Genomic DNA, 19,241 nt, shown 5'->3' on the forward strand with positions numbered 1-19,241 from the left:
ATCCTAGAAGGGACATTGTCGCCCTCACAAAAACAAGCCAAAAGTGGTAAAATTAACTAAAGTGCGACAATGCAACAACGCCAAATATTTTGTCTTTGAAAACTGTCGCTATGCGGAACTGTCGCCCTTTGGTTGAATAAAACAATATTATTCAAAGCATGACGATGCGACATAGCGACAATGGCCCTTCTAGGATTCCATAGCTCATCGCTTCAGGGCGAATCTTGTTCCACGCTTCACCCATGACTACTTCACACATATTCTGTATTATGTAGAACCATAAAGGTATTTTATGTTCGTTGTGCATGACACGGAACGTGGGTATTCCGATGGATCGTCCTTCATGCATTCATGACTTTGTGCTATATATTTGTTGTTGTCTGTCTGTCGTTGTATATATCATTTGTTGAACGTGTAGCTGTACATTAACCATTAAATGAGTGGATAAAATGTGTTAAATTCATCAAGCATGAAACTTGAACAGATGCGTGATCACTATTAATCGACGGAGGAATGGTTTGTTGCATGAGCTGGTCGACGAAATATGACTTCAGCAGGTACGTGGTCGCATTATATATTATAAGGATGTATGTATCATACAGAATTCTGTATACATCATACAGAACACTGTACAACCTTTGATCATCTGTCATGATATTATACTTGTCCGCGTGCTAAATAACATTCTTGTTTTATGACAAATCTGTATATTATATTCCAAAACCAATTTAGTTAACATATAAACGATGCTTAAAGCTTACATGCAACGCACAACACAACTTTGCAGATTCTGATACCTTTCGGTATGGACTTACAGTAACAAATTATTTAAAAATGCAAATTCAACATATAAAGTCGAAAAATAACGCGATGAAAAAAATCGCGAAATCTGAGTTCAAACGATTCACTAAAAAACAAGCTGGGGTGAAAAGTGGTTTCAACAGCTGCGCTGCGCACATAGCGCATGCGCAGTGAATAGGTTCTAATCTTGGTTGAGTACACAAACAACAAATAGTAAATAATCTACTCGTTACATAAAAGAACCTTGTTAAGGATCTAGATCTACTCAGCTATGTGTCAACCAGTGAGGCGTTCGACATTTCCAGACGGAACACCTTCGCTGGCGGTAAGTACTCGGAGTAGATTTTGATGTGAGCCAAATTTCAGAATTTGTCAGCATTGTCAGAATTTCTAACTGTTATATAGATGATAATGCCTCTGTCACAGACAAAACTCAATGTCTGTTTCATTGACACCTATGTGTCTGCCTGCCTGTCTGCTAATGACAATATGCAATACACAACTTCAATCACTGACCACATGCAATTTGAACTTTACACCTATCAGGCTATACACCATAAATAAAATGCATTGATTTATGGCTCGTGCACCCGAGTTCTGTCTCTGTCACATTATGTAATTACACAGACAGGCAGGTGTGATACTTGTTACCCGACTACTGACGGCCTTGTTTGTTTCCTGTACGCCACTGTGAACATATAGTCAGTCGTTCTCTATAACCGTACTGCTGACGGCCTTGTTTGTTTCCTGTACGCCACTGTGAACATATAGTCAGTCGTTCTCTATAACCGTACTGCTGACGGCCTTGTTTGTTTCCTGTACGCCACTGTGAACATATAGTCAGTCGTTCTCTATACCCGTACTGCTGACGGCCCTGTTTGTTTCCTCTATGCCACTGTGAACATATAGTCAGTTGTTCTCTATAACCGTACTACTGACGGCCTTGTTTGTTTCCTGTACGCCACTCTGAGCATATAGTCAGTCGGTCTCTATACCCGTACTGCTGACAGCTTTGTTTGTTTCCTGTATGTCACTGTGAACATATAGTCAGTCGTTCTCTATACCCGTACTGCTGACGGCTTTATTTGTTTCCTGTATGCCACTGTGAACATATAGTCAGTCGTTCTCTATACCCGTACTGCTGACAGCCTTGTTTGTTTCCTGCATGTCACTGTGAACTGTGAACATATAGTCAGTCGTTCTCTATACCCGTACTGCTGACAGCCTTGTTTGTTTCCTGTACGCCACTGTGAACATATAGTCAGTCGTTCTCTATACCCGTACTGCTGACAGCCTTGTTTCTTTCCTGTATGCCACTGTGAACATAGTGTCAGTCGTTCTCTATACCCGTACTGCTGACAGCCTTGTTTGTTTCCTGTACGCCACTGTGAACTGTGAACATATAGTCAGTCGTTCTCTATACCCGTACTGCTGACGGCCTTCTTTGTTTCCTGTACGCCACTGTGAACATATAGTCAGTCGTTCTCTATACCCGTACTGCTGACAGCCTTGTTTGTTTCCTGTACGCCACTGTGAACATATAGTCAGTCGTTCTCTATACCCGTACTGCTGACAGCCTTGTTTGTTTCCTGTATGCCACTGTGAACATAGTGTCAGTCGTTCTCTATACCCGTACTGCTGACAGCCTTGTTTGTTTCCTGTATGTCACTGTGAACATATAGTCAGTCGTTCTCTATACCCGTACTGCTGACAGCCTTGTTTGTTTCCTGTACGCCACTGTGAACTGTGAACATATAGTCAGTCGTTCTCTATACCCGTACTGCTGACAGCCTTGTTTGTTTCCTGTACGCCACTGTGAACTGTGAACATATATTCAGTCGTTCTCTATACCCGTACTGCTGACAGCCTTGTTTGTTTCCTGTACGCCACTGTGAACTGTGAACATATAGTCAGTCGTTCTCTATACCCGTACTGCTGACAGCCTCGTTTCTTTTCCTGTACGCCACTGTGAACATATAGTCAGTCGTTCTCTATACCCGTACTACTGACAGCCTTGTTTGTTTCCTGTACGCCACTGTGAACTGTGAACATATATTCAGTCGTTCTCTATACCCGTACTGCTGACAGCCTTGTTTGTTTCCTGTACGCCACTGTGAACTGTGAACATATAGTCAGTCGTTCTCTATACCCGTACTGCTGACAGCCTTGTTTGTTTCCTGTACGCCACTGTGAACTGTGAACATATAGTCAGTCGTTCTCTATACCCGTACTGCTGACAGCCCTGTTTGTTTCCTGTACGCCACTGTGAACTGTGAACATATATTCAGTCGTTCTCTATACCCGTACTGCTGACAGCCTTGTTTGTTTCCTGTACGCCACTGTGAACTGTGAACATATATTCAGTCGTTCTCTATACCCGTACTGCTGACAGCCTTGTTTGTTTCCTGTACGCCACTGTGAACATATAGTCAGTCGTTCTCTATACCCGTACTACTGACGGCTATATTTGTTTCCTGTACGCCACTGTGAACATATAGTCAGTCGTTCTCTATACCCGTACTGCTGACAGCCTTGTTTGTTTCCTGTACGCCACTGTGAACATATAGTCAGTCGTTCTCTATACCCGTACTGCTGACAGCCTTGTTTGTTTCCTGTACGCCACTGTGAACTATGAACATATATTCAGTCGTTCTCTATACCCGTACTACTGACAGCCTTGTTTGTTTCCTGTATGTCACTGTGAACTGTGAACATATAGTCAGTCGTTCTCTATACCCGTACTGCTGACAGCCTTGTTTGTTTCCTGTACGCCACTGTGAACTGTGAACATATATTCAGTCGTTCTCTATACCCGTACTGCTGACAGCCTTGTTTGTTTCCTGTACGCCACTGTGAACATATAGTCAGTCGTTCTCTATACCCGTACTGCTGACGGCCTTGTTTGTTTCCTGTACGCCACTGTGAACATATAGTCAGTCGTTCTCTATACCCGTACTGCTGACAGCCTTGTTTGTTTCCTGTACGCCACTGTGAACTGTGAACATATAGTCAGTCGTTCTCTATACCCGTACTGCTGACAGCCTTGTTTGTTTCCTGTACGCCACTGTGAACTGTGAACATATAGTCAGTCGTTCTCTATACCCGTACTGCTGACAGCCTTGTTTGTTTCCTGTACGCCACTGTGAACATATAGTCAGTCGTTCTCTATACCCGTACTGCTGACAGCCTTGTTTGTTTCCTGTACGCCACTGTGAACATATAGTCAGTCGTTCTCTATACCCGTACTGCTGACAGCCTTGTTTGTTTCCTGTACGCCACTGTGAACATATAGTCAGTCGTTCTCTATACCCGTACTGCTGACGGCCCTGTTTGTTTCCTGTACGCCACTGTGAACATATAGTCAGTCGTTCTCTATACCCGTACTGCTGACAGCCTTGTTTGTTTCCTGTACGCCACTGTGAACTGTGAACATATGGTCAGTCGGTCTCTATACCCGTACTACTGACAGCCTTGTTTGTTTCCTGTACGCCACTGTGAACATATAGTCAGTCGTTCTCTATACCCGTACTGCTGACAGCCTTGTTTGTTTCCTGTACGCCACTGTGAACATATAGTCAGTCGTTCTCTATACCCGTACTGCTAACAGCCTTGTTTGTTTCCTGTACGCCACTGTGAACATATAGTCAGTCGTTCTCTATACCCGTACTGCTGACCGCCCTGTTTGTTTCCCTGCCACGCCACTGTGAACATATAGTCAGTCGTTCTCTATACCCGTACTGCTGACAGCTTTGTTTGTTTCCTGTACGCCACTGTGAACTGTGAACATATAGTCAGTCGTTCTCTATACCCGTACTGCTGACAGCTTTGTTTGTTTCCTGTACGCCACTGTGAACTGTGAACATATATTCAGTCGTTCTCTATACCCGTACTGCTGACGGCCCTGTTTTGTTTCCTGTACGCCACTGTGAACATATAGTCAGTCGGTCTCTATACCCGTACTGCTGACAGCCTTGTTTGTTTCCTGTACGCCACTGTGAGCATATAGTCAGTCGGTCTCTATACCCGTACTGCTGACAGCTTTGTTTGTTTCCTGTACGCCACTGTGAACTGTGAACATATAGTCAGTCGTTCTCTATACCCGTACTGCTGACAGCCTTGTTTGTTTCCTGTACGCCACTGTGAACATATAGTCAGTCGTTCTCTATACCCGTACTGCTGACGGCTTTATTTGTTTCCTGTACGCCACTGTGAACATATATTCAGTCGTTCTCTATACCCGTACTGCTGACAGCCTTGTTTGTTTCCTGTACGCCACTGTGAACTGTGAACATATAGTCAGTCGTTCTCTATACCCGTACTGCTGACAGCCTTGTTTGTTTCCTGTACGCCACTGTGAACTGTGAACATATAGTCAGTCGTTCTCTATACCCGTACTGCTGACAGCCTTGTTTGTTTCCTGTACGCCACTGTGAACTGTGAACATATATTCAGTCGTTCTCTATACCCGTACTGCTGACAGCCTTGTTTGTTTCCTGTATGCCACTGTGAACATAGTGTCAGTCGTTCTCTATACCCGTACTGCTGACAGCCTTATTTGTTTCCTGTATGCCACTGTGAACATAGTGTCAGTCGGTCTCTATACCCGTACTGCTGACAGCCTTGTTTGTTTCCTGTACGCCACTGTGAACATATAGTCAGTCGTTCTCTATACCCGTACTGCTGACAGCCTTGTTTGTTTCCTGTACGCCACTGTGAACTGTGAACATATATTCAGTCGTTCTCTATACCTGTACTGCTGACAGCCTTGTTTGTTTCCTGTACGCCACTGTGAACTGTGAACATATAGTCAGTCGTTCTCTATACCCGTACTGCTGACAGCCTTGTTTGTTTCCTGTACGCCACTGTGAACTGTGAACATATAGTCAGTCGTTCTCTATACCCGTACTGCTGACAGCCTTGTTTGTTTCCTGTACGCCACTGTGAACTGTGAACATATATTCAGTCGTTCTCTATACCCGTACTGCTGACAGCCCTTGTTTGTTTCCTGTACGCCCACTGTGAACATATAGTCAGTCGTTCTCTATACCCGTACTGCTGACAGCCTTATTTGTTTCCTGTACGCCACTGTGAACATATAGTCAGTCGTTCTCTATACCCGTACTGCTGACAGCCTTGTTTGTTTCCTGTACGCCACTGTGAACATATAGTCAGTCGTTCTCTATACCCGTACTGCTGACAGCCTTGTTTGTTTCCTGTACGCCACTGTGAACTGTGAACATATATTCAGTCGTTCTCTATACCCGTACTACTGACAGTCTTGTTTGTTTCCTCTATGTCACTGTGAACTGTGAACATATAGTCAGTCGTTCTCTATACCCGTACTGCTGACAGCCTTGTTTGTTTCTGTACGCCACTGTGAACTGTGAACATATATTCAGTCGTTCTCTATACCCGTACTGCTGACAGCCTTGTTTGTTTCCTGTACGCCACTGTGAACATATAGTCAGTCGTTCTCTATACCAGTACTGCTGACGGCTTTATTTGTTTCCTGTACGCCACTGTGAACATATAGTCAGTCGGTCTCTATACCCGTACTGCTGACAGCCTTGTTTGTTTCCTGTACGCCACTGTGAACTGTGAACATATAGTCAGTCGTTCTCTATACCCGTACTGCTGACAGCCTTGTTTGTTTCCTGTACGCCACTGTGAACTGTGAACATATATTCAGTCGTTCTCTATACCCGTACTGCTGACAGCCTTGTTTGTTTCCTGTACGCCACTGTGAACATATAGTCAGTCGTTCTCTATACCCGTACTGCTGACTGCCTTGTTTGTTTCCTGTACGCCACTGTGAACTGTGAACATATATTCAGTCGTTCTCTATACCCGTACTGCTGACAGCCTTGTTTGTTTCCTGTACGCCACTGTGAACATATAGTCAGTCGTTCTCTATACCCGTACTGCTGACAGCCTTGTTTGTTTCCTGTACGCCACTGTGAACATATAGTCAGTCGTTCTCTATACCCGTACTGCTGACGGCCTTGTTTGTTTCCTGTACGCCACTGTGAACTGTGAACATATAGTCAGTCGTTCTCTATACCCGTACTGCTGACAGCTTTGTTTGTTTCCTGTACGCCACTGTGAACATATAGTCAGTCGGTCTCTATACCCGTACTACTGACAGTCTTGTTTGTTTCCTCTATGTCACTGTGAACTGTGAACATATAGTCAGTCGTTCTCTATACCCGTACTGCTGACAGCCTTGTTTGTTTCCTGTACGCCACTGTGAACTGTGAACATATATTCAGTCGTTCTCTATACCCGTACTGCTGACGGCCTTGTTTTGTTTCCTGTGAACTGTGAACATATAGTCAGTCGGTCTCTATACCCGTACTGCTGACAGCCTTGTTTGTTTCCTGTACGCCACTGTGAACATATAGTCAGTCGGTCTCTATACCCGTACTGCTGACAGCTTTGTTTGTTTCCTGTACGCCACTGTGAACTGTGAACATATAGTCAGTCGTTCTCTATACCCGTACTGCTGACAGCCTTGTTTGTTTCCTGTACGCCACTGTGAACATATAGTCAGTCGTTCTCTATACCCGTACTGCTGACGGCTTTATTTGTTTCCTGTACGCCACTGTGAACATATAGTCAGTCGTTCTCTATACCCGTACTGCTGACAGCCTTGTTTGTTTCCTGTACGCCACTGTGAACATATAGTCAGTCGTTCTCTATACCCGTACTGCTGACAGCCTTGTTTGTTTCCTGTACGCCACTGTGAACATATAGTCAGTCGTTCTCTATACCCGTACTGCTGACGGCTTTATTTGTTTCCTGTACGCCACTGTGAACATATATTCAGTCGTTCTCTATACCCGTACTGCTGACAGCCTTGTTTGTTTCCTGTACGCCACTGTGAACATATAGTCAGTCGTTCTCTATACCCGTACTGCTGACAGCCTTGTTTGTTTCCTGTACGCCACTGTGAACTGTGAACATATAGTCAGTCGTTCTCTATACCCGTACTGCTGACAGCCTTGTTTGTTTCCTGTACGCTGTGAACTGTGAACATATAGTCAGTCGTTCTCTATACCCGTACTGCTGACAGCCTTGTTTGTTTCCTGTATGTCACTGTGAACATATAGTCAGTCGGTCTCTATACCCGTACTGCTGACAGCCTTGTTTGTTTCCTGTCACTGTGAACTGTGAACATATAGTCAGTCGTTCTCTATACCCGTACTGCTGACAGCCTTGTTTGTTTCCTGTACGTCACTGTGAACTGTGAACATATAGTCAGTCGGTCTCTATACCCGTACTGCTGACAGCCTTGTTTGTTTCCTGTATGTCACTGTGAACTGTGAACATATAGTCAGTCGTTCTCTATACCCGTACTGCTGACAGCCTTGTTTGTTTCCTGTACGCCACTGTCACTGTGAGCATATAGTCAGTCGTTCTCTATACCCGTACTGCTGACGGCCTTGTTTGTTTCCTGTATGTCACTGTGAACATATAGTCAGTCGGTCTCTATACCCGTACTGCTGACAGCCTTGTTTGTTTCCTGTATGCCACTGTGAACATATAGTCAGTCGGTCTCTATACCCGTACTGCTGACAGCCTTGTTTGTTTCCTGTACGCCACTGTGAAGCATATAGTCAGTCGTTCTCTATACCCGTACTGCTGACAGCTTTGTTTGTTTCCTGTACGCCACTGTGAACATATAGTCAGTCGTTCTCTATACCCGTACTGCTGACGGCCTTGTTTGTTTCCTGTACGCCACTGTGAACATATAGTCAGTCGGTCTCTATACCCGTACTGCTGACAGCCTTGTTTGTTTCCTGTACGCCACTGTGAACTGTGAACATATAGTCAGTCGTTCTCTATACCCGTACTGCTGACAGCCTTGTTTGTTTCCTGTTTGTCACTGTGAACTGTGAACATAGTGTCAGTCGTTCTCTATACCCGTACTGCTGACAGCCTTGTTTGTTTCCTGTACGCCACTGTGAGCATATAGTCAGTCGTTCTCTATACCCGTACTGCTGACAGCCTTGTTTGTTTCCTGTATGTCACTGTGAACTGTGAACATATAGTCAGTCGTTCTCTATACCCGTACTGCTGACTGCCTTGTTTGTTTCCTGTACGCCACTGTGAGCATATAGTCAGTCGGTCTCTATACCCGTACTGCTGACAGCTTTGTTTGTTTCCTGTATGTCACTGTGAACATATAGTCAGTCGTTCTCTATACCCGTACTGCTGACAGCCTTGTTTGTTTCCTGTACGCCACTGTGAACTGTGAACATATAGTCAGTCGTTCTCTATACCCGTACTGCTGACAGCCTTGTTTGTTTCCTGTACGCCACTGTGAACATATAGTCAGTCGTTCTCTATACCCGTACTGCTGACGGCCCTGTTTGTTTCCTGTACGCCACTGTGAACAGTGAACATATATTCAGTCGTTCTCTATACCCGTACTGCTAACAGCCTTGTTTGTTTCCTGTACGCCACTGTGAACATATAGTCAGTCGTTCTCTATACCCGTACTGCTGACGGCCTTGTTTGTTTCCTGTACGCCACTGTGAACTGTGAACATATATTCAGTCGTTCTCTATACCCGTACTGCTGACAGCCTTGTTTGTTTCCTGTACGCCACTGTGAACTGTGAACATATAGTCAGTCGGTCTCTATACCCGTACTGCTGACAGCCTTGTTTGTTTCCTGTATGTCACTGTGAACTGTGAACATATAGTCAGTCGTTCTCTATACCCGTACTGCTGACAGCCTTGTTTTGTTTCCTGTACGCCACTGTGAACTGTGAACATATATTCAGTCGTCTCTCTATACCCGTACTGCTGACAGCTTTGTTTGTTTCCTGTACGCCACTGTGAACTGTGAACATATAGTCAGTCGTTCTCTATACCCGTACTGCTGACGGCCTTGTTTTGTTTCCTGTACGCCACTGTGAACATATAGTCAGTCGTTCTCTATACCCGTACTGCTGACAGCCTTGTTTGTTTCCTGTACGCCACTGTGAACATATAGTCAGTCGGTTCTCTATACCCGTACTGCTGACAGCTTTGTTTGTTTCCTGTACGCCACTGTGAACTGTGAACATATAGTCAGTCGTTCTCTATACCCGTACTGCTGACAGCCTTGTTTGTTTCCTGTACTACTGTGAACATATAGTCTGTCGTTCTCTATACCCGTACTGCTGACGGCTTTATTTGTTTCCTGTACGCCACTGTGAACATATAGTCAGTCGTTCTCTATACCCGTACTGCTGACAGATTTGTTTGTTTCCTGTACGCCACTGTGAACATATAGTCAGTCGTTCTCTATACCCGTACTGCTGACAGCCTTGTTTGTTTCCTGTACGCCACTGTGAACTGTGAACATATGGTCAGTCGTTCTCTATACCCGTACTGCTGACAGCCTTGTTTGTTTCCTGTACGCCACTGTGAACTGTGAACATATATTCAGTCGTTCTCTATACCCGTACTGCTGACAGCCTTGTTTGTTTCCTGTATGTCACTGTGAGCATATAGTCAGTCGGTCTCTATACCCGTACTGCTGACAGCCTTGTTTGTTTCCTGTTTGTCACTGTGAACTGTGAACATAGTGTCAGTCGTTCTCTATACCCGTACTGCTGACAGCCTTGTTTGTTTCCTGTTTGTCACTGTGAACTGTGAACATAGTGTCAGTCGGTCTCTATACCCGTACTGCTGACAGCTTTGTTTGTTTCCTGTATGTCACTGTGAACTGTGAACATATAGTCAGTCGTTCTCTATACCCGTACTGCTGACAGCCTTGTTTGTTTCCTGTATGTCACTGTGAGCATATAGTCAGTCGTTCTCTATACCCGTACTACTGACGGCCTTGTTTGTTTCCTGTATGTCACTGTGAGCATATAGTCAGTCGGTCTCTATACCCGTACTACTGACGGCCTTGTTTGTTTCCTGTATGTCACTGTGAGCATATAGTCAGTCGGTCTCTATACCCGTACTACTGACGGCCCTGTTTGTTTCCTGTACGCCACTGTGAGCATATAGTCAGTCGGTCTCTATACCCGTACTGCTGACAGCTTTGTTTGTTTCCTGTACGCCACTGTGAGCATATAGTCAGTCGTTCTCTATACCCGTACTGCTGACTGCCTTGTTTGTTTCCTGTACGCCACTGTGAGCATATAGTCAGTCGGTCTCTATACCCGTACTGCTGACAGCTTTTTTTGTTTCCTGTATGTCACTGTGAACTGTGAACATATAGTCAGTCGTTCTCTATACCCGTTTTGCTGACAGCCTTGTTTGTTTCCTGTTTGTCACTGTGAACTGTGAACATAGTGTCAGTCGTTCTCTATAGCCGTACTGTTGACAGCCTTGTTTGTTACCTGTACGCCACTGTGAGCATATAGTCAGTCGTTCTCTATACCCGTACTGCTGACAGCTTTGTTTGTTTCCTGTATGTCACTGTGAACTGTGAGCATATAGTCAGTCGGTCTCTATACCCGTACTGCTGACAGCTTTGTTTGTTTCCTGTATGTCACTGTGAACATATAGTCAGTCGTTCTCTATACCTGTACTGCTGACAGCTTTGTTTGTTTCCTGTTTTGTCACTGTGAACTGTGAACATAGAGTCAGTCGGTCTCTATACCCGTACTGCTGACAGCTTTGTTTGTTTCCTGTATGTCACTGTGAACATATAGTCAGTCGTTCTCTATACCCGTACTACTGACAGCTTTGTTGTTTCCTGTACGCCACTGTGAGCATATAGTCAGTCGTTCTCTATACCCGTACTACTGACTGCCTTGTTTGTTTCCTGGACGCCACTGTGAACATATAGTCAGTCGTTCTCTATACCCGTACTACTGACAGCCTTGTTTGTTTCCTTACGCCACTGTGAACATATAGTCAGTCGTTCTCTATACCCGTACTGCTGACAGCCTTGTTTGTTTCCTGTACGCCACTGTGAACATATAGTCAGTCGTTCTCTATACCCGTACTGCTGACAGCCTTGTTTGTTTCCTGTACGCCACTGTGAACATATAGTCAGTCGTTCTCTATACCCGTACTGCTGACAGCTTTGTTTGTTTCCTGTTTTGTCACTGTGAACTGTGAACATATAGTCAGTCGTTCTCTATACCCGTACTGCTGACTGCTTTGTTTGTTTCCTGTATGTCACTGTGAACTGTGAACATATAGTCAGTCGTTCTCTATACCCGTCAAAGTCAAAGTCAAAGTCAAAGATCTTTATTATGCATGAAGGCCACCGGCCCATATACATATAACATATGTACAATCAAAATATATTGGCAACATGATGTAAAACAATTAAGAGTTTAACAAAGTCTGTCTCTTTATATAAGCAGTATATATGAATTTGCATAGATTTAATAATGCTTCCTTTGAAGTAGAAGTTAGCAGGTTTTTGAAAATAAATATATTTGGAATGCGGTTGTAAATATGTGGAAAATAATAGAATCTTTCTTCAGAATAATATTTGCATACTAAAAGAAAATGGAATTCATCCTCTATACCGAGTTTACAGACAGGACATGTGCGTAGAGATACATCAATATTTAATCCATCTTCCTTCATTTATTTTTAATCGTAATAGGCCTGCTCGGAATTTTATAAGAATATTACGATATTTGTTTTCATGTATAACACTTAAATATTTTTCCGGTTCTAGTAAACACTTTACATTCTCTATACAGATTGTAGCGTGAACTGTTGTCGAGAGTACAATGCCAAGATTGGTAGAACATATTTACACATACATCTTTAAAACATCTAAGAAAATCGACCTTATTGCCTACACTTTGTGCTAACCATACAAAGCCAAATCCATGTGAAAAAAGTATGTTACGAATATGAGAAGCATAATTATTTTGCCCAATGTTATCTAAATATACTGACATGTCATATGATTTTTTTGGTATTCTACCAGAGTGCATTTCTGTAAGCTTTAGCCAATATTTAATAACTCGACATAAGGCATTTATATACAAAGGATACCCGTACTACTGACGGCTTTATTTGTTTCCTGTACGCCACTGTGACTATACAGTCAGTCGGTCTCTACACCCGTACCCGTCTCCGGGCTGTGGAAACCATTGTGGGTCATGAACGCCTTTACCTGTGAGAATAGCTCTATGCTGGGGGCTAAATGCAACCTTAAAGCATACATTGGTATTGGAAAAGAAATTTGATTACTGTCAACAGTGAAAGGTTTGGTGGAAAGACTACGAGATGGGGAGTACGTCATCTGCGCGGAGGGATACATGTGGGAACTGGAGAAGAGGCTTTCAGATCTGGGTCCTTTACGCCTGAAGTGGTCATAGACCATCCGGAAAGAGTTCGACAACTGCATGAAGAATTTGTCCATGCCGGAAGTGACGTTGTGGGAGGCCTTTACGGTGAGATAAGTCATAAATTTTCTCATGTGTGGATTTCCAAGAGGATGCAAATGAATATATTTTTTTATCTGTTTTTACGCAACGTCTTCAAGACATTTTCCTTCCAAGAATAACACAAATCTTTGTTAGAGCCGGAGTTATATGTTATGAATCTACGAGGTAACCGTTAATACAGGCTTTGTGTAAATTTAGAATTGGTTTTCATTATTTTTTTTATATATAATTTACGCAAATCCAATAGAGCTTTGATTGATGACAACGAAGCCATTTGTAAAAAGTTGTGATACAGGTAATGCTGAAAGTGAAATTCATGTAATATCAAGTCAAAACATAGATTACACAACAGTCTCGTTTCCACTGCTGACAGGGTTTCGTTCTATTGCGGAACTTAGTATAATAACCAGTCCAGATTTTTAGACCAATTCATTTAACTGGAAATCAGTATTACTTTGGCACATCTAGGCACTCTTGTATATTGCAACACTACGCTTCTTCTAATCTTGCCAACACGTCGTGCAGCGTGTTCTGTCGTACAGCGAGCTCTGACAAACGGAAACCCGGAAATCGTGGAAATCTCAAAACGAGGCTCTGCCGCCAGAAATGATTTGGCGGTGTGGTACGGACTTAATATTATATCAATCACATTGTGCGTTACAGAACTACACTGAATAAGCGCACAAAACATGCAACAGGTGTAACCAGTGAGCCAGATGCATTCAAACAGGGGCAGTCGCCAGCGGACGTCTTAGTTAAGGTCATGCTGCCGCCACTTCGCCATAAAATAAAGAAATACGATGTTATTAAAGTTTTAAATTGAAATTTATTTATAAGTACCATTTATTTATGATACAAGGAATTGGAATTCAGTGTAACCATGGAGTTGTTTGTATGTCTATTTTCACTTTCACACGAGAAAATTCGGATCTGGCTGAAAAGTAGGTCATTGCCTGAATAGGTTAACGAGAGCCTCATGTTTCGGTTTGCATGTACCCAAGTATTCAGATTTCCATGAAGTAAGTATTTATATCAGCACCTGTAAGAGATAAAACAAATGATTGTCCAGTCTGTTAAATTCTAAGAATATTGATGTTATCAAATCTATTGTAGTTTTTCACCACGTGCATTTAACTGTAGCAAGTTTACTTGTACTATAAGCCTTTAGGCCCGAAATACTGAATGAAATGAATCTGAATCTGAAAAAGTTCTAAATGCAATGGCCATATGACCACTGAAGGTCAAACAATTACAGGTAATTATATGTATTGACCTACACCTTGTAACCCGGGTTCACACTGAGGTATAAATCTACAAAACTGCTTCATGTTTTAAATTTTTATGCATACATTATTCTTATGACTATTATTATTATTGTATGCTTAATGATCACTGGTTTCTGGTAAAAGAATATCCAGTCCGGGAATGAAAACAGATTCTAATTATAGTAGGCTGCAAAATCGCTGTGAAAATCATATGAATGGACTTCTGTTCTGGAAAAGATTAAGCCATAATCCGTCCCCACTCTCCATTTGCCGCGCAGTTCCTCTCCATAGGCCATGGGATTGCGTCTTGTTAAACTAGGCTGTCATGGTCGTTGGTCTTCCTTTATCTTCCTAGGTCTTTACTTCACCGGTGATCACGTGCTTCCTCACCAGACAAATTATAACCAACCGGGCATCCAAGTTCAGAAAAATCTGTTTCCCTGCAAGTTGGTATGGTACGTATTCGTGTTTTAAAGAGAGCTTTTCCCTTCAGTATTACGGCCACCGAGCGAAGATGCGAATGGTTGGAAGGGAAGATGAACTGGAAACCTTTAAATCTCGCAGCGCTGAAGATTGCGCGAGATGTTGCTGACTAGGAGCAAGGGGAACACTAATGGCGGGAAATCTTTCCAATACCATGATCTATGACCCAGGGAATTCTGAAACGATAGAGGAAGTGAAATGTATTTTCAAGTGAGTGATGGTGTCGTCTCTTTGTATTTAAATTCCCACTTTGTGATTTCAACTACATAATAAAATGTGTTTAAGAATCACCGAAAAAATAGTGATGTAAAATAGTGCTCGTAAAAAGGTGATTGCATCCTGCCCGGCCATGTTTTGTATGTGGGGAAACTGTCCATAGTAATATTCGAGAGTTGGGTTGTCTAACAATGTATAACGAACTTAACTTTATTCTTTGTGTTGACATTCGTGTACTGTTGTTCACGTTTCCCCCAGGAACAAGTAGAGTGGGCTGTGAAGGGCAGGGCGGACTACTTTATTGCGGAGACATTCAACTCGTTTGGTGAGGCCAGCCTCGCTCTGGAGGCGATCCGGAAGAATGGACATGGTAATATGTTTCACATAGATGGGTAAATACGTATTAATCATTTGTCCCATAAGTAATTAAGAAATACACTTCGCTCTACCACCATGTATAGTGTAATAAAACCTACTTTTGCCCTGAACTATTAAAGTTAAAGCACGAGGACGCTTGCGTCAGAGTGCTTTAACGTTATAATAGTTCAGGGCGAAAGTGCTTGCGTACGAGTGCTTTAACGTTATAATAGTTCAGGGCGAAAGTGTGTTTTATTACACTATACATGGTGGTAGGGCGAACTGTATTTCTTTTCTAAGATGCCAAATTTAATTCTTTCTAAAGATAATTACGATTAATTTAAGGCAGAAAACAAACGACGGTGTCGGTGACCTAAATTAAGAATCCTCGCACAGGGCTAACTGGCGCGCTGTTCTATTGATGTGTCTGCCCCCTACGTTAAGACGAACGTTACCAGAAAACAAATGATAAACAGCTTGAAGACGGTTTACGTTCGGATTAAATATATTCTCTGAATTATTTTAATTACATCTGTCATTAACGTAAACCATATGGGGCAATATGAACGTTGCATTTCTACTACCAGCGTAAGTTTAGATCAGTACATCCAGAGGAAGTTGAGTAGTCAGCGACATTCCACAATTGCATTGTGGGAATGTAAACATTACGAACGTTACCGTGTCGCTGAAAACTTGTGAGTCGAAATGACACATTTTAACCGTCGTAAAAAACATAAACGTAATGTTTCCACCAGTGATGTTAGCTGCGTGAAGCAACAGCAAAACCAAGAAACTGGATGCAACGGTGTAGTTTACTGTAGGAGGCCGTACGAGGCGATGACAACTGACATGCATCGTGACGTCGCTTACATTGTGACGTAATGTAAAATGGTTCGATTACGAGGGGGCACACTAGAATGGCGCAGTGACGGGATAACGTCATTCAATTGTTACGTCATCAAAAAACTATACCTTTATTGTCTGATAATGTATTTTTTTTTCGATTGTTCTAACCGCTAGGCATCTTAGAAACTAGGATAAACACGATTTTGGAGTATATTTTGAAAATAGTTAAATCGGTCTCGCGGAACATGTCTTTTTCACCTCAGGTCTTCCAGCTGTGATCACCATGGCGGCGTATGTCCCAGACAGAACCACAGATGATGTCCCCTTCCCCCAGGCCATGAGGAGGCTGGAAGAAGAAGGGGCGGCGGTCGTGGGGTTGAACTGTGCCCGGGGTCCGGCCACGATGTTGCCACTTCTCAGGCAGATCCGACAGGCCTGTAAGGTAAGTGCACTCTCTGGTGGGTCAGCAAATCCGACAGGCTTGTAAGGTGAATCCACTCTCTCTGGTGAGTCAACAGATCCGACAGGCTTGTAAGGTGAGTCCACTCTCTCTGGTGAGTCAGCAGATCCGACATGCTTGTCAGGTGAGTCCACTCTCTCTGGTGAGTCAACAGATCCGACAGGCTTGTAAGGTGAGTCCACTCTCTCTGGTGAGTCAACAGATCCGACATGCTTGTCAGGTGAATAGACTCTCGTGTTGGGTCAACAGATCGGACAGGCTTGTAAGGTGAGTCCACTCTCTCTGGTGAGTCAGCAGATCCGACATGCTTGTCAGGTGAGTCCACTCTCTCTGGTGAGTCAACAGATCCGACAGGCTTGTAAGGTGAGTCCACTCTCTCTGGTGAGTCAACAGATCCGACATGCTTGTCAGGTGAATAGACTCTCGTGTTGGGTCAACAGATCGGATAGACATGTAAGGTGAGTCCACTCTGTTGGGTCAACGGATCGAACAGGGTTGAAAGGTGAGTCTGGTGGGTCAGGAAATCGTGACCAAAAGCCCAACCTGGAGATCTTGACCAAAAGCCCACCACCAGCCTATGATGCTGCCCTCAACCAAGTCCAGTTATCAGTGTAAAATATCTTCCTTTCTAAACTGCCCCATAAAATCTGGTACATCTCTGGTTTCCACATCTTATCCCATTGTTAATTCACTGGCTTTAATCAATTTACTGCCCGGCTAATCATGTTAATTTTGTTGTTTCTTTTTTTACACTCAGTATATATACACCCCCTCCTCTTCCGTGTTACATTCCTGCCTGACAAAACGTCACGCTCACAAAAAGTTTTTCATCCATAAATTTGTTAGTATTGGACTTCCCAACTTCTAAAAGTTGATCACTCAAAGAAGATCGAGTCATCAGATCAGACAGACCTGTAAGATGAGTCCAGTCTCTGGTGGGTCAACACAGATCTGTAAGGTGAGTCCACTCTCTGATGGGTACCTGTAAGGTGAGTCCACTCTCTGGTGGGTCAACACACCTGTAAGGGCAGTCCACTCTCTGGTAGGTCAACAGATCTGTAAGGTGAGTCCACTCTCTGGTGAGTCAACAGATCTGTAAGGTCAGTCCACTCTCTGGTAGGTCAACAGATCTGTAAGGTGAGTCCACTCTCTGGTGGGTCAACAGATCTGCAATGTGAGTCCACTCTTTATGTTGGGTCAGCAGATCAGCCTTCATTTAACTTATCACCAAGAGTCGTATGCCAAATTTAATTCTTTCTAAAGATAATTACGATTAATTTAAGGCAGAAAACAAACGACGGTGTCGGTGACCTAAATTAAGAATCCTCGCACAGGGCTAACTGGCGCGCTGTTCTATTGATGTGTCTGCCCCCTACGTTAAGACGAACGTTACCAGAAAAAAACAAATGATAACAGTTTGAAGACGGTTTACGTTCGGATTAAATATATTCTCTGAATTATTTCAATTACATCTGTCATTAACGTAAACCATATGGGGCAATATGAACGTTGCATTTCTACTACCAGCGTACGTTTAGATCAGTACATCCAGAGGAAGTTGAGTAGTCAAGCGACATTCCACAATTGCATTGTGGGAATGTAAACATTACGAACGTTACCGTGTCGCTGAAAACTTGTGAGTCGAAATGACACATTTTAACCGTCGTAAAACATAAACGTAATGTTTCCACCAGTGATGTTAGCTGCGTGAAGCAACAGCAAACCAAGAAACTGGATGCACCGGTGTAGTTTACTGTAGGAGGCCGTACGAGGCGATGACAACTGACATGCATCGTGACGTCGCTTACATTGTGACGTAATGTAAAATGGTTCGATTACGAGGGGGCACACTAGAATGGCGCAGTGACGGGATAACGTCATTCAATTGTTACGTCATCAAAAAACTATACCTTTATTGTCTGATAATGTATTTTTTTTTCGATTGTTCTAACCGCTAGGCATCTTAGAAACTAGGATAAACACGATTTTGGAGTATATTTTGAAAATAGTTAAATCGGTCTCGCGGAACATGTCTTTTTCACCTCAGGTCTTCCAGCTGTGATCACCATGGCGGCGTATGTCCCAGACAGAACCACAGATGATGTCCCCTTCCCCAGGCCATGAGGAGGCTGGAAGAAGAAGGGGCGGCGGTCGTGGTTGGTTGAACTGTGCGGGGTCCGGCCACGATGTTGCCACTTCTCAGGCAGATCCGACAGGCCTGTAAGGTAAGTGCACTCTCTGGTGGGTCAGCAAATCCGACAGGCTTGTAAGGTGAATCCACTCTCTCTGGTGAGTCAACAGATCCGACAGGCTTGTAAGGTGAGTCCACTCTCTCTGGTGAGTCAGCAGATCCGACATGCTTGTCAGGTGAGTCCACTCTCTCTGGTGAGTCAACAGATCCGACAGGCTTGTAAGGTGAGTCCACTCTCTCTGGTGAGTCAACAGATCC

General features: G+C 43.5%; 1 protein-coding gene across 1 annotated transcript; it reads left to right on the forward strand.

The window, feature by feature from the left end:
- Nucleotides 1–455: 455 nt before the first annotated feature.
- Nucleotides 456–19,012, forward strand: LOC124291430 (betaine--homocysteine S-methyltransferase 1-like; the record flags this gene model as incomplete). The annotated part of the gene is given in 8 exon segments (XM_046728418.1): nt 456–557; nt 12,978–13,055; nt 13,058–13,155; nt 14,909–15,007; nt 15,094–15,123; nt 15,388–15,499; nt 16,596–16,790; nt 18,910–19,012. Coding segments are annotated over 8 exon segments (728 nt in total), but the record flags the coding sequence as incomplete, so codon positions are not given.
- Between the last annotated feature and the right edge of the window lie 229 nt (nt 19,013–19,241).

This window comes from Haliotis rubra, unplaced genomic scaffold (assembly GCF_003918875.1).
Source record: "Haliotis rubra isolate DU_JTF1 unplaced genomic scaffold, ASM391887v1 Scf491, whole genome shotgun sequence".
NCBI classification, from domain to species: Eukaryota; Metazoa; Mollusca; class Gastropoda; order Lepetellida; family Haliotidae; genus Haliotis; species Haliotis rubra.